Consider the following 14,437-nt stretch of genomic DNA (forward strand, 5'->3'; position numbering starts at 1 on the left):
CCCTCAGGCTCCCTCCTGTGTTCTTGCCCCAGCCTCTGTCTCCCTCCCTCACAGGCCCAGTGGATTCTGCCGTGCAGAACAGAGAGCAGTGGACCTCAGGAGGCCTGCAAGGGGAGGACATAGGACAGTGACATCATGGGATGCCCCTCCCACCAGGAAAAGCAAGGCTGAGAACTCAGCTCTTCCCCAGGAGGACCAAGCCCTGAGCACAGACACAGTGCTGCCTGCCCCTTTGTGCCATGGGCTCCAGGCTGCTCTGTTGGGTGCTGCTTTGTCTCCTGGGAGCAGGTGAGTCCCTGCAGACAGGATAGCACCCCATTCTGAGCCTGTCCTCACCCCTGTGTCTTCCACTTTACCATGGGGAGGCACCACCAGGCTATCTCCTGTGCTCATCCTCCATCTGCTTTTCCCACAGGCCCAGTGGAGGCTGGAGTCACTCAAACTCCAAGATGTCTGATCAAAACGAGAGGACGGCAAGTAACACTGAGCTGCTCCCCTATCTCTGGGCATAGGAGTGTATCCTGGTACCAACAGACCCCAGGACAGGGCCCTCAGTTCCTCTTCGAATACTTCAGTGGGACACAGAGAGAAAAAGGAAACTTCCCTGATCGATTCTCAGGGCACCAGTTCTCTAACTCTCGCTCTGAGATGAATGTGAGCGCCTTGGAGCTGGGGGACTCGGCCCTTTATCTTTGTGCCAGCAGCTTGGCACAGCCCTACAAAGCCAACCACATTCTGTGCACAAACCTCCCTGGCCCAATGTGGAGCAACCTCAGCCCTGACGTATCTGTGAGAACCTGGGGACTGCAGGGAGAAAGAAAGGCAATTTAGAAAGCTAGGACCCACAGCCTGGGGCTTTCTGCAATTCAGGGCTGGGGAAAACAAGGCCAAGAGAGCCTGCTCAGAGGATGGTGCTGCTTCTGTAGGTTGACTGCAGCATTATCTTCTTTGCTGACACTATAAGCTACAGGGGTAGAGGAAACGTGTGTAATTTAATAGCTGGCGCACTCTTTTTCAGGACAAGGGATTTAATTTTGTGGTCAAGATTGTTGATAACAGCGTAGTGTAGAAGGGAGAATCACAGGGTTTTCTTTATACAACTTGGGGAGAAGAAATTGAGGTTTTGAGAGAGTCAAGGAGAGAGAAAACAAGAGATGACTGAAAATAGAGATAGAGCAGAAGGTGATGAAAAGTGGTGTTCTGTGCACCATGAACTCTCTTTCCCTCCTCCCAAAGTTTTTAATATCTAGAAAAAATAAGGAAAGGTCTTATAGCAACTGGAATCACCTCGTAGCCGGTCCCAGTCGGAGACATCACCAAGAGCTGCTTGGCCGTTGTGAGAGCCCTGGAGTTGCTTCTGCTGCCTTCCTTCTTCCGGTCCTGATCTTGACTCCTCAGGCCACAGTCAGTCCTAACACCCAGCTGGTTAATCTTCTTTTAGTTGTTCCTCAAGAAAAGTAATTCAGTTGTTTTATGTTTTGACCTTGAACATAACCTGCTGTGTTTCAACTCTGTCTTTCCGGGCTTAGGTTGTAAGCTTTTTAAAGAAAGAGGATTGTATTTTATGATTTTGGCAGTGCCCTCCTTGTCTTCTTCTACAACTTCTAGTTCAGAGCTTTATTTTGTTTCATAATCACTCTAGAAATTATTAACAAACCAGTGGGTACTTAGTTGATTTAGTCAAATAGAACTAAGTCCAGACTGAACAATATTGGTTGATAATCATTTGGCTAATACTGAAATTTTGATGTTATTCAAAATAATATTCTAAAGCGGTGCTAATGGAAATATAATGAGAACCACACATGCAATTTAAAACTTCCTAGTAGCCACATTAAAAAGTTACAGTGAGCTGGGTACAGTGGATCATTTGAGGTCAGGAGTTACAGACCAGCCTGACCAATATGGTGAAACCCCGTCTCTACTAAAAATACAGAAATTAGCTGGGCATGGTGGTGGACAACTGTAATCCAAGCTACTTGGGAGGTTGAGGCAGGAGAACAGCTTGAACCAGGGGGCAGAGGTTGCAACAAGCCGAGATCGCGCCATTACACTCCAGCCTGGGCAGCAAGAGTGAAACTCCTCTCAAAACAAAATAAAGGTTATAGTGAACAGGGGAAATTAATTTTAATGCCTTCCATTTTGACCGATATATCTAAAATATTACATTTCAACATGTAATATGTAATTATGTGCTGTATTTTATGTTTGCAGGACATCTCAGTTCAGACTAGCTACATTGCAGATCCCAAGTGTGTGTCATTAAAATAGTGATAGATTTGTGTGTGTACATACATATAATATTATCATTTATAGTTTCTTGATTAGAATTCTGCATAATCAAGTCTTACTAAGACAGGTTTATTATATTTTCTTATTACTTCTTGGTCTATAGGAATTCTACCTCTAAAGAGAGAATTAGGTGAATAATAAAATGTCATGACTCCATTTTACAGTAGTATCTTAGCATTAATATTTGGAATTGTTATACTAGACCTTAGCAAAAATATATGTTTTGATTATGAATTTTTTGAAGCTTTCCAGTTAAGTGTAAAACAAGTGAAAAATATAACTTCGTATTTTGTGTATTTTGCTTTTTATAGGTGTCTACTGCAGATATTTCATCAAATAAGGATGATGAAGAAAACTCTACGCACAATACAGTTGTGTTGTTTTCTAGCAGTGACAAGTTCACTTTGAATCAGGTTTGAACCTGACAATTTACTGTCTTCCTCATTGAATTCCTCCTTGCACATTTCTGCTTTATCTCATATACACAGAAGTCATCCAATATTTAGCTATAGAGCTATATTAGTTAAGAAGGTATTTTTAAAGTAAAATTTGTAGGTTTTTAGCTTAGTCTCCATTTAAAATATGTTCTGTTTTCTTAACTTCAGGATATGTGTGTAGTTTGTGGCAGTTTTGGCCAAGGAGCAGAAGGAAGATTACTTGCCTGTTCTCAGTGTGGTCAGTGTTACCATCCATACTGTGTCAGTATTAAGGTAAACATCCTTAAATTGAGTTAACAAATATGTATTGAATTTTTATTTGGTTTTAGTAGTAACATGAGCTCCCAGTTCTCACAATTAAGTATTATGATTATTAAACATATGTGACAGTATTTAAGTACTTTAAATACTGCTTTTAAGAGTTTCCTATCTCAAGAAATTTGCTCCTCTATAAATCTTATATTGTACTAATATCCTGCTTTTGTCTTGAAAAAGTAAAACATAAAAATATATGCATTTAATTTAAAAGACAATTTATACTATTCACAAAGATTTTAGATTTAGCTGATTCATTTTGTCTGTTGATTTAAAAAGTTGAGAACTGGAGTATTTACTAAAAAATTATTAGCCCATTCTGTTCTTTCCCGCATTCTCTCTCCTCTATGCTCACTCATATACAAAATGACATTTTCTCCTTATAGCCAAAAGAAACAAAACAAGTGTCATATTTAATGCAGTTGGTAATAATCGAGAGTCAGCATTGCTCACTTTCAAGCATTTCAGGATAGAGGCTTTCTGGGGAACCTTTTAAGTGGTATCGTGTGCTTGGTTTTAAATATGGACAGGTCTCAATACTTCACTAGTTGTATCTAAGGTTCTAGGTTTTCTCTTTTTAAGAACTCAGTCTTAATAAAACTTACATATTTGAATAAAGTGTCATGGCCACTGGAAGCAAGCGTGGAGGTATAGCTGTACAGCAGAGGTCTTAAACTGTATACTCCACAAGTAAATCTTTTCTAGTACTGCCATACCATGTAATATAAACACTAACCTCAGTTTCAACAATAGGTTGTGAACCATGAGTGATTTTTATACCTGTCTCCCCTTCCCTTCAAACATCACTGTATTATATCATTGTCAGTAAAATGTCAGTATAGTAAGCAAATCAACATTATCTCCTTCAGAATTCGTTGTTGATAACTATGCTAGTATTTATTTTATAGGGTAACACAGGTTTTTGTGAATTTAGGAATCAAAATGAAAGATTGTAATTAATACTATCCAAAATAGAAGACTAGTACAGTTAATTTATGTAGTCTTTTAAAATTAGTTGCTCATGGTATGTGACTGAAAAACACAGAGTATATAAAGCCAATTAAAAAATAGAGTTATATATGCATAAAACATGTTTCTTTTCTTCTTTGTACTTTATATTCTGTATAAAAGTTGCTGCTATCATTACATTTTGTTTTTCAGAATACTTAATGTTTTGGACCTAAGGAAATTGAATAAGATCCCTTTCAAGATAGTAATGTATTTCTTTTAACCCATCCAACAATTACCAAATTCCCATTTTACAGATGAGTACAACTTACATAAGTTAAGATTGGACAATTAGTGCACTATCAAACACCTAGTTACTGGTAGAGCTAGAATTTGAATTCCTGTTTTTAAAAATTGTGTGTGGTTCCTTTTACACGATGACACTGTTTTGGACAGTATAGAATACTACAGTCTCATTGAGAAATACAGCAGTATCTAGAAATATACTAGGGATATGTGAATTGGCTCAGCTTGCATTTTTATTGTAGGAGGCAATTGTTTGTGGATAAGTTTGATACCTTTGAAGCTTCTTTTTAAGCTTGCTGGGGCAAGTCTAGAAAACCTTCACTCTAAGGTGGATATTTTCAAACTTCATGGTTTTAGAACCTTAACACTCTTTAAAATTACTAGGGACTCCATAGTTTTTGTTTATGAGGATTTTAACTATGGACTATTCAACATTTTAGAAATTAAAACTAGGAACATTTTATAACACAAGACTACAGAGGCACAACCTGTACAATGTCAATGTAATATTATGATACAACATGTAGCCTCTATAAACACCACTGTATAATTGTGAATGAATTAAAGTGAAAAAAGGCAAATTAAATCTTAGTATCATTTAAACTTGTTTTAACTTTACAGACCCACTGGGGTTCCCTAGACCACATTTTGGTAGCTGCGGTCCTAGCATTAGTTTAACCCTATACTTAAGACTTGGCCTTTCTGGGCTCTCTACTGAATTCTACCCCCTGTTCACCAGTGTCTTTGTACTCTGACTGGTTGTGCTTCACTTGTCTTTGAGCCTTTTGCAAGCTCTGGTAATTGTGCAGCTTACAAATTCCCAGTAGATGTACTTTCCCCTGGTTGTGGGTCTTTGGGCTTCTGGAAGTACGGCTTGGTGTCCCACCAAAGACTTCAGGGGATCCTTTGTAGATTTCTGGAGCTCTTAGTCCTTATTGCTTCTTCATTTTGAGTACTGTGTCCTGCAAATTCCACAGCCTCGCCTTCCCTAATCTCAGTGAGGCCATTGATTGTACTCTGCTGAGGTTCTTCCTCCCTGGGCAGCGTTCTGGAAAATGTTTCTAGGCAGAATATCATAGGACTCCCTGAGTGTTTTCTTCCTCTCAGAGACCACTGTCTCCTGTACTATGTGTTGTCCAATATCTGAAAACAGTTGTTTCATACACTTTGTCCAATTTTTTACTATCTTATGGGTGAACAGGCTGGTCCCACCTACTCCGTTATAGTTGAAGTGTGTATCCGTATTAGATTATAAAACATATCTGTAACAACTTTGGACATGGTACCATGGATGGAATCCTGGATGACATCTTATTTGAAAAAACTTTTAAAACTAAGGCTAAACTGGTTCAATGGAAGAAAAAAATGATAGTACAACCCCAGTACCTAGGTTAAAAGGAAATTTCAAAGAGGGAGAAATTGTTGAAGTGTTGAAGTACTAGAAGTCAAGAAACACAAACACTAATGTTTCCATTAGATTTGAGAATAAGAAGGTCTTGACAAGCCTGGCTTAAGCAGTTATGAGTGGATGTGGGTGTAGAGATCAGACTGTAGTGTTTTGAAGAGTGAATATAAGCTGAGAAACTTGAGAGTTTGGTTGTAAAAGGGACCACAGGTATCTGTGAAGAAAACTTAGTAGGAATGAAGATAAATATTTTAAAAATTCTGCCACTAAACACCTCAGATCTGTCTGCCACTTTATCTTCAGGTCATTGTTTAAGCCAGGGTCAGGCAGACTGGCCCATAGACTAAATCTGGCCCATTTCCTGTGTTTGCGAATAAACTTTTATTGAAATATGGCCATGTTCTTTTGTTTACATATATTTGTAGCAGTTTTTGCATTACACTGGAAGAGTTTTTATAAAGTTGCAACAGATCATATGGCCCTCAAAACTTTCTATTTACTCTCTGGCCCTTTATTGGAAATGTTTGCTGGCTACTGCTCTAAGCCACCCTGATCTTACCCCTAGGCCATTTCCTTCATTTGGGCAAATAATATATTAACTTGGTAATCTAAGACAAATTCTTAAAAATCAATAAGCTAATCAAAATAATAAATATACATGTTTAAAAATCAAATGACATTAAAAGCCTTGTAATGGGCCGGGTGTGGTGCCTCACACCTGTAATCCCAGCACTTTGGGAGGCCAAGGCAGGTGGATCACTTGAGGGCAGGAGTTCAAGCCAGCCTGGCCAACACAGTAAAACCCCATCTCTACTAAAAATACAAAAATTAGCCAGGTGTGGTGGCTCATTCCTGTAGTCCTAGCTACTCAGGAGGCTGAGCCAGGAGAATTATTTGAACATGGGAGGCGGAGGTTGCAGTGAGCTAAGATCACACCACCGCACTCCAGCCCAGGCAACGGAGCAAGACTCCATCTCAAAAAAAAAAAAAGGCCTTGTAATGAACAACCAACTCTTGTCTTACTCTACCTCCATGTCTGAGGCAATCACTTTTAATCTTTTCAGGTCTTTTTTCTTGTGGTTAATGCTATAGATCTAAATAATCAACTGGTTTACTGCTTTATCAATGCTAGATTTTGTTGACTTTCTGCTATGAATAAATAAATTCTGATTTAGGTCTTAAAATACACCTCCTTCCTTCTCCCAATATAGTTGTATTACTATGTTTAGTTCAATTAATAAGGTGTTGGTTATGACTCAGTAAATGTTCACTGCAAATCTAAACAGTATACTATGAGTTTCTTTTGTCTTTCATGGAGTTTTTAATAACAAGAAAGTAATAGTGACTCTCCATTCGTTCTTTGTTTTTGCCTACTATAGAACTATCATATAAGATTATTTTTTAAAGTACTGTTTTTTTCTGGGAGAAGTCCTACCCTCCTTCTAGACATTCCCTCCTCCTGCTCTGATATGTGCCAGTGGCTTCTAGGTGTGTTGTTCTCATCCTTAAACTTCCATGGCCTGATGTCCTTTGTTGGATCTGTTGATTTATAGATCCCAAGTCTTCCTTTTCTTTATAATACATCCTCATTCTGTTTTGCATATCTCTAAGTAACTTTATTAGAAGGAGAATGAGGGAGCTGAATTTTGAGTCTTCCTGTGTCTACAACGTATTCTGTCTTCACACATAGTTGCTTGTGTAGCTAGGTTGAGAACTGTACTTTGAAAAGTATTTTCCTGTAGAATTGGAAACTTATACTCTTCTAGCATCTGGAGTTGGGAAGTTTGGTGCCATTCTGATGGGTGTTCCTTTGAATTTAACTCTTTTATTTTCTTCTCTGGTAGCTTTTAGGCTTTCATGCACCTCATGATCTGAATTTTTATTCTGTACCCTCATTACTTGCTGTTTCATTATAATGTGGGCACTTAATTGGTTCTGTCTGAGGATCCTAGTCTTTTGAGATCTTTAAGAAGTTCCACAATCTTAATATTACACGGTGTGGCTTCCTTCAGGAGTTTATTAGGGATTTGGAGATTCCCAAATATTCTACTAACTTACACCCTTGAGAGAGGGGAGAATAAACAGAGGAGTGAATGTGAACTTCAGAATTCCTAGCTTCATAGTCTAAATAGAAATCCTCTAAGATCATAAAATGTCCCTAAGAACTCATGCTTTACATTTTTTTTTGGTATTTTTTCTGTTGATTCTAAGCATGGAAATGTAGATGGAGATTTTGTTGATGTATTTTCAAATTATGTATCAATAATAGGGAAGCTTACTTGATTTCTTTAAAATCTGGTCACTATATCTATAAATATAGTGGACATTAAATGTACAGCATAAGGTAATTATGTGGGCTTTAAAAAGGCATTAAAATATGTGCCATTTTCTATTATTCTGCTCAGTAGGCTCCTAAAAGCGTGTATGAACATGCCCAACCCAGTATTGGGCCTCCGTAGGTGCTCAACAAATGTTAGTTGATTGCCTCTTTTTTGCTTCTAGGTACACAAGCACCATATTAATTTATATAGTATATTTGATTATGTTAGGTTAATGCATAAATCACATGGATTGGTTATTTCTTTTACAGATCACTAAATTGGTTCTTAGCAAAGGTTGGAGGTGTCTTGAGTGCACTGTGTGTGAGGCCTGTGGGAAGGCAACTGACCCAGGAAGACTCCTGCTGTGTGATGATTGTGACATAAGTTATCACACCTACTGCCTAGACCCTCCATTGCAGACAGTTCCCAAAGGAGGCTGGAAGTGCAAATGGTACTCTAGGGTTTGTTTGCCTTGTTAGTCTTTCAAGTTCAGAGCTTTCTCATACCACTTCAGTTTTTAAAAATTAGCCACACCTATTTAATTGAATAATACACATATTCTATGATAGATACCACTAATCAGAAAAATTTTCACATACACATTAAATCATTTCCCCCATTATGTTCGTATGTAGCTTCCTGAATTACAGTAACTGAGTAACTAAGAAAATAAAATTGAGACTTTTCGGGGGGATTTGGATTTCAGGTGTGTTTTGTGCAGACACTGTGAAGCAACATCTGCAGGTCTAAGATGTGAATGGCAGAACAATTACACACAGTGCGCTCCTTGTGCAAGCTTATCTTCCTGTCCAGTCTGCTATCGAAACTATAGAGAAGATTTTATTCTGCAATGTAGACAATGTGATAGGTATTGTGCTATTTTTTCATCTTTTTAAAGCTTTTCTCTTTGAAATGTAGCAAAAAAAATGGAAAACAGCTTTTCCTTAATCACAAGTTTTAGGTACAGAACTTCTTGCCTTGTAGATTTTTAGTCACCTAGAAACTTATAGAAGTGATTTCCTGTTTTGAATTCTCAACTCCAGACTAAAGTTTTGTTTTGTTTTGTTTTGTTTTAATTTAGAGACAGAGTCTTGCTCTGTTGCCAGGCTGGAGTGCAGTGGCGCTATCTTGGCTCACTGCAACCTCCACCTCCGCCTCCTGGGTTCAAGCGATTCTCCTGCCTCAGCCTCCTGAGTAGCTGGGACTACAGGTGCCTGCCACCACGCCCAGCTAATTTTTGTATTTTTAGTAGAGACAGGGTTTCACCATGTTGGCCAGGATGGTCTCCATCTTTTGACATTGTGATCTGCCCGCCTCAGCCTCCCAAAGTTTTATGATTATAAGCGTGAGCCACTGTGTCTGCCCAAGAGTAAAGATTTTTAATTTAGGCCTTTTTGAGGGTTTAGGAATCCCTTGAAATTAGATGGAGAATTATTGCCTTCATCTATGCCGTTTCTTATGAAGGGTTTCTGAATCTTTTAATAGATTATAAAAAATATCTAACACATTCTGTTCTCCTTAAACCACTTTTTCTTAAAGCTCTAGATACTAGATATCTAGATATTAGATAGCACCTTCTGCCCTCCCTACATAATTATGTGGAATTTCAAAATCAAGAATGTTTCCTTGCTTTCATTGGTATATTGTTGTACTCTTTAGAAGTTAAGCAGTGAACATATATTATTATTAATAGTATTATTTTATCAGTAGTACAGTATTCTTGGGACTCTGGCTACTAATTATTTGTTCCATTGCAAGACAACTTTTTACTTTATTTCCCAATTACCATTCAACATTGCTTTACATGAGATATGTCTACCTCAAATTAGATGCCTTACCTGGAGCACATATATGCTAGCACTGCCATTTGCAGTTTTCTGAATACCTTTGTGTTTGCCCTAACTAGCTTCCTTGCTTTCTTTGAAATATTTAATACATGATGATAAAATAATTAGCTTCCTTATGTAATGTGCTTTGCTTCCTCTCTAATAGTTGTTCTCATTCCTTTTTATTTCCTTCTTAGCTCTATGAATAGGGATAGTTAGGAGAAAAGGGCAAGGTAGGAGGAGCATGTGAGGCTTAGGGCTTTTAAGTTTGAAGACTCAGTGTTACAGGTTTTAAAAGGTAGCAGTTCTCAGTATATTCCATTTTTTAAAAAAATGTACAAATATGGTCTTTTTAGATGGATGCATGCAGTTTGTCAGAACTTAAATACTGAGGAAGAAGTGGAAAATGTAGCAGACATTGGTTTTGATTGTAGCATGTGCAGACCCTATATGCCTGCATCTAATGGTAAGAGAATAATTTAAACTGTGAGTCTGCACTCTTGTACCACTCACTTGCACCTTACTGTCCATAACCAATGAATTAGCTTAGCTCTACTCTATTTTGTCTTTGTGAAACTTACTTTGACAAGTATTTTATGAAAAATATTATTTTTGGTTATATATGACTTATCACAACTTGCTATAAAACAATTTACATGAAACAATAAAAAGCATATATTTTAGATATAAACTATAATTTTGCTTCCAAGGAACATGATCTTGTAGTTATTGACAATACGTCAAAATCCAATATGTTGATTCTTTCTTAGCCAGGTTTTCCTCCATGACTTGAGTATTTCCTTCATCGCTTCTTGTTTTGTTGCTGCTTTAGAAAGCACTTTTAACTTTAGTGTTCAAACATTTATTTTAATAAAATGAGTATAGAAACAGAAATTTTAATCATATGTAAGTATTTAAATACACTTTACCTTTTCTGAAAAGAATTACCTGGATTTTTTTTTTTGTTTCAGTGCCTTCCTCAGACTGCTGTGAATCTTCACTTGTAGCACAAATTGTCGCAAAAGTAAAAGAGCTAGGTAAAATTTGAAATGCTTTACTTAATTTAATTAATTTTCTTTGCTTAATTTTTACATAATTGGCTTGATACTTGTCAAACCTGCTTCAATCATATGGGTGTTCTATCCAAATTCTGTAATGTTGGTAATCTTTTCCACAATGATATATAAAATGTCATCCAGGTTTACTGGGGCAGTATTCCTATAAATTTCAGCAAGTTGGCAACAAAAATAACAGCTCTTAGAATAACCATTAATGCCATACTTGCTTTGGTTTCATTGATATATTACTGTGCTTAATTATCAGTTAGCAGAAAATACGGCCTAGTTAGCAAACAGATTTCTTTTAGAATTAATTCAATCTCTTTAATTTTTAAAATAATTAATAAGCCTAGTATGGTGATTTATATGATATTCTTATTAAACAGTCATTCTTTTGAATACTTGTATTTAATAGCATCTAATACAAAAACATTTGGATAGTACAGGAATTGTTCTAAGGAACAAGTTTTGTACATTTAAAATTAAATCTGCAGGATTTGTACTTATTTATTACTTCTCTCTATTAGTAATTATGTTGATACTCTGATTTTTCCAGATGAGCTTCTGGAGTATTCTCTCTTCTCTTATGTAAGTAGATCCCTGCCTTTTGATCTTTTCTAGGAAAAAGCTCATAGTGGATTAGCTGAGCATTGCATTTAGTTGCAGTGCTTCTAAATCTTTTTATTGGGACATGAAAACAGAAATGCCAGGAAGACTTTTTTGAGACAGAGTCTCGCCCTGTTGCCCAGGCTGGAGTGCAGTGGCACGATCTTGGCTCACTGCAACCTCCAAAAAGCATACTGGGATTTGGATTAAAAGTAGCATTAAATCCATAAATCAAATTGTGGAGAATTAACATCTTATTAACACTGAGCCTTCCAATCAGGAATGTAGTATAATTCTCTACTTAATCTTAATTTTTCTCAGCAATGTTTTCTACTTTTTATCATACAACTCTTACACATATTTTTTCATATGTACCCTAAATTCTTATATTTTGGGTGCTATTGTAAACTGCAATCACGATACCATGAACTTCAGTTTTGAGCTGTTTGTTGCCAATATGAAGAAGAATTCATTTTTATATTGATTTTTTTGTGGTCCTGATAAATTCCTTACTATGTCTAGTAGTAGTTTTGAAGACGCCCTATGATTTTCTGCATTACTTGATCATAGTCTGCAAATAAATACACTTTTACTTCTTCCTTCCTAATGTACATGCCTTTCTTTTTCTTGCTGTATTGCACTGGCTAGGAAAGAACAGGTATCTTTGCCTTGTTGCCAATCATCTTTCACATTGTATGAGGCTAGCTATAGTATCTCCATAGATGCACTTTATGAAGTTGAGGAATTTTCTTTCCATTCCTAGTTTGCTGAGTTTTTATCATAAGTGGGTGTTGAATTCTGTCAATTTTTTTTCTACATTTTTTTCCTGCAAGGTAGCATATGCCATTCCCCCTGTATTACTAACACTGTAAATTATCTTAATCAAATCTCTAATGTTAAACCATCTTTGCATTCCTGGGCAAAAACGAAATTGTTCATAACGTATCATCCTTTTTATATGTTGCTGGATTTGATTTGCTAATTTTTGTAAGGAAATTTTTCTATATTCATGTAGGATATAAAAATCCTCTGTGCTCTACCTGCTCATTCCTCCCTCCCTGTGTTAGCTGGGTTCTCCAGAAAAACAGAACAAATAGGATGTATAGAAATACAGAAAGAGATTATGAGGGACTGAGATGCTCTATGATTTACTGCCTGCAAGCTGGAAGCCCAGGAAAGGCAGTGGTGTTGTTCCAGCCCAAGGCTGAAGGCCTGAGGCCCAGGGGAGCCAATGATGCAGGTCCTGGTCTGAGTCCAAAGGCCTGAGAGCCAGAACGCTGACATCTAGCTCCAAGGAGAGAGCAAGTCACCCTTCCTTCACCTTTTTGTTCTATTTGGGTTCCCAATGGATTGAGTGGTGCCCACCCACATTCGTGAGAGAGGATCTTCTTTACTGAGTCTGCTGATTCAAACACTAATCTCTTCTGGAACCACCCTCACAGACACTTGCAGAAATCATGTCTTACAGCTACCTGGGCGTTCTTTAGCTCAGTCAAGTTGACATAAAATCAACCATCACACTCTCCCATAACCCCTAGCAAGCAGTGATCTTTTTGTCTTTGCCTTTTCCAGAATGCCATATAATTGGAATTGTACAATATGTAGCTTTTTCAGATTGGCTTCTTTCGCTGAGTAATATATTCTTAACATCCGTCCATGACTTTTCAAGGCTTATGGCTTAATTCTTCTCAGCACTGAATGTTCCATCGTCCGAATGTACTATAGTTCATCCTATAGTTCATCCATTCATGCACTAAAGGACATCTTGCTTCCGGGTTTCGGCAGTCCTGAATAAAGTCGCTATAAAACATTCCTGTACTAAAGGACATCTTGCTTGCTTCCAGGTTTCAGCAATCATGAATAAAGCTGCTATAAAACATTCCTGTACTGAAGGATATCTTGCTTCCAGGTTTCGACAGTCATGAATAAAGCTGCTGTAAAATCCATGTGCAGGCTTCGTGTGGTTTTCAGCTCCTTTGGGTAAACACCAAGGAGCACAACTGCTGGATCATAGGTTAAGAGTATGTTTAGGAAGAAACTTGCCAGAATGGCTGTACCACTTTGCACTCCCAACAGCACTGAATCAGAGCTCCTGCTGTTCAGCATGCTTTTTAGCAGCTGTAGACTCTAGTGTGCTTGCAACTTATTACTGATGTTGGTAATTTCAGGGTGTTTTTTTTTTTTTTTTTGGCTAGAGGTTTATCAATTTTATTGATCTCTCAAATCAGCTTTTAGCTTTATTTTCTCTGTTTTGTTTCATTCATTTCTGTTCTGGTATTTAATATTTCATTTCTGCCTCTTTGTCTAACTTGCTCTTTTTCTGTTAAGATGGAAGCTAAAGTCATTGAGACTTGTATCCTTTTCTAATATAGGTGCTTAATGCTATAAAACTTCCAAGTACTGCTTTAGCTGCATGCCACACACTGTTGTATTTTCATTTTTGGTCAGTTCAAAATAGCCTTTTGATTTTTTTCTCTGACCCATAAGGTATTGGGAAGTGTGCTAGTTTCTTATAATATTTGGAGATTTTTCCAAGTGTCTGTTATTGATTTCTATTCTACTTTGCATGACTTGAATTTCTATACGTATATCACACCTTGCTCAATATCCCAGAATACGGTCTATCTTGGTAAATGTTCCAAGTATTGTGTTACTGGGTAGTGTCAATTAGGCCGAGATGGTTGTTTTTCTGTCTACTTGTTCTATCAATTATTAAGAGGTGTGTTGAAATCTCTTACTACAATTGTGGATGGGTGTACTTCTTGCAGTTGTAACAGAACTTCAAAATAAAGGCCACAAAAACTGATAAACTGGGATTATTTCTTCTTGATAAGTTGAACCTTTTATTCATGAAATGACCCTCTATATCATCTGTAGTAATATTCTCTGTGCTGAAATCTACTTTGTCTATCTATTCAGATGT

General features: G+C 37.3%; 1 gene segment (V, D, J or C); it reads left to right on the forward strand.

Annotated features, from left to right (window-relative positions):
* Positions 1–206: 206 nt before the first annotated feature.
* LOC100461866 (T cell receptor beta variable 5-1-like) lies at positions 207–831 on the forward strand. The segment is given in 2 exon segments: positions 207–288; positions 416–831. Coding segments are annotated over 2 exon segments (465 nt in total).
* The last annotated feature ends 13,606 nt before the right edge of the window (positions 832–14,437 follow it).

The sequence above is a fragment of the Pongo abelii genome, chromosome 6 (genome assembly GCF_028885655.2).
Source record: "Pongo abelii isolate AG06213 chromosome 6, NHGRI_mPonAbe1-v2.0_pri, whole genome shotgun sequence".
Classification (NCBI taxonomy): domain Eukaryota; kingdom Metazoa; phylum Chordata; class Mammalia; order Primates; family Hominidae; genus Pongo; species Pongo abelii.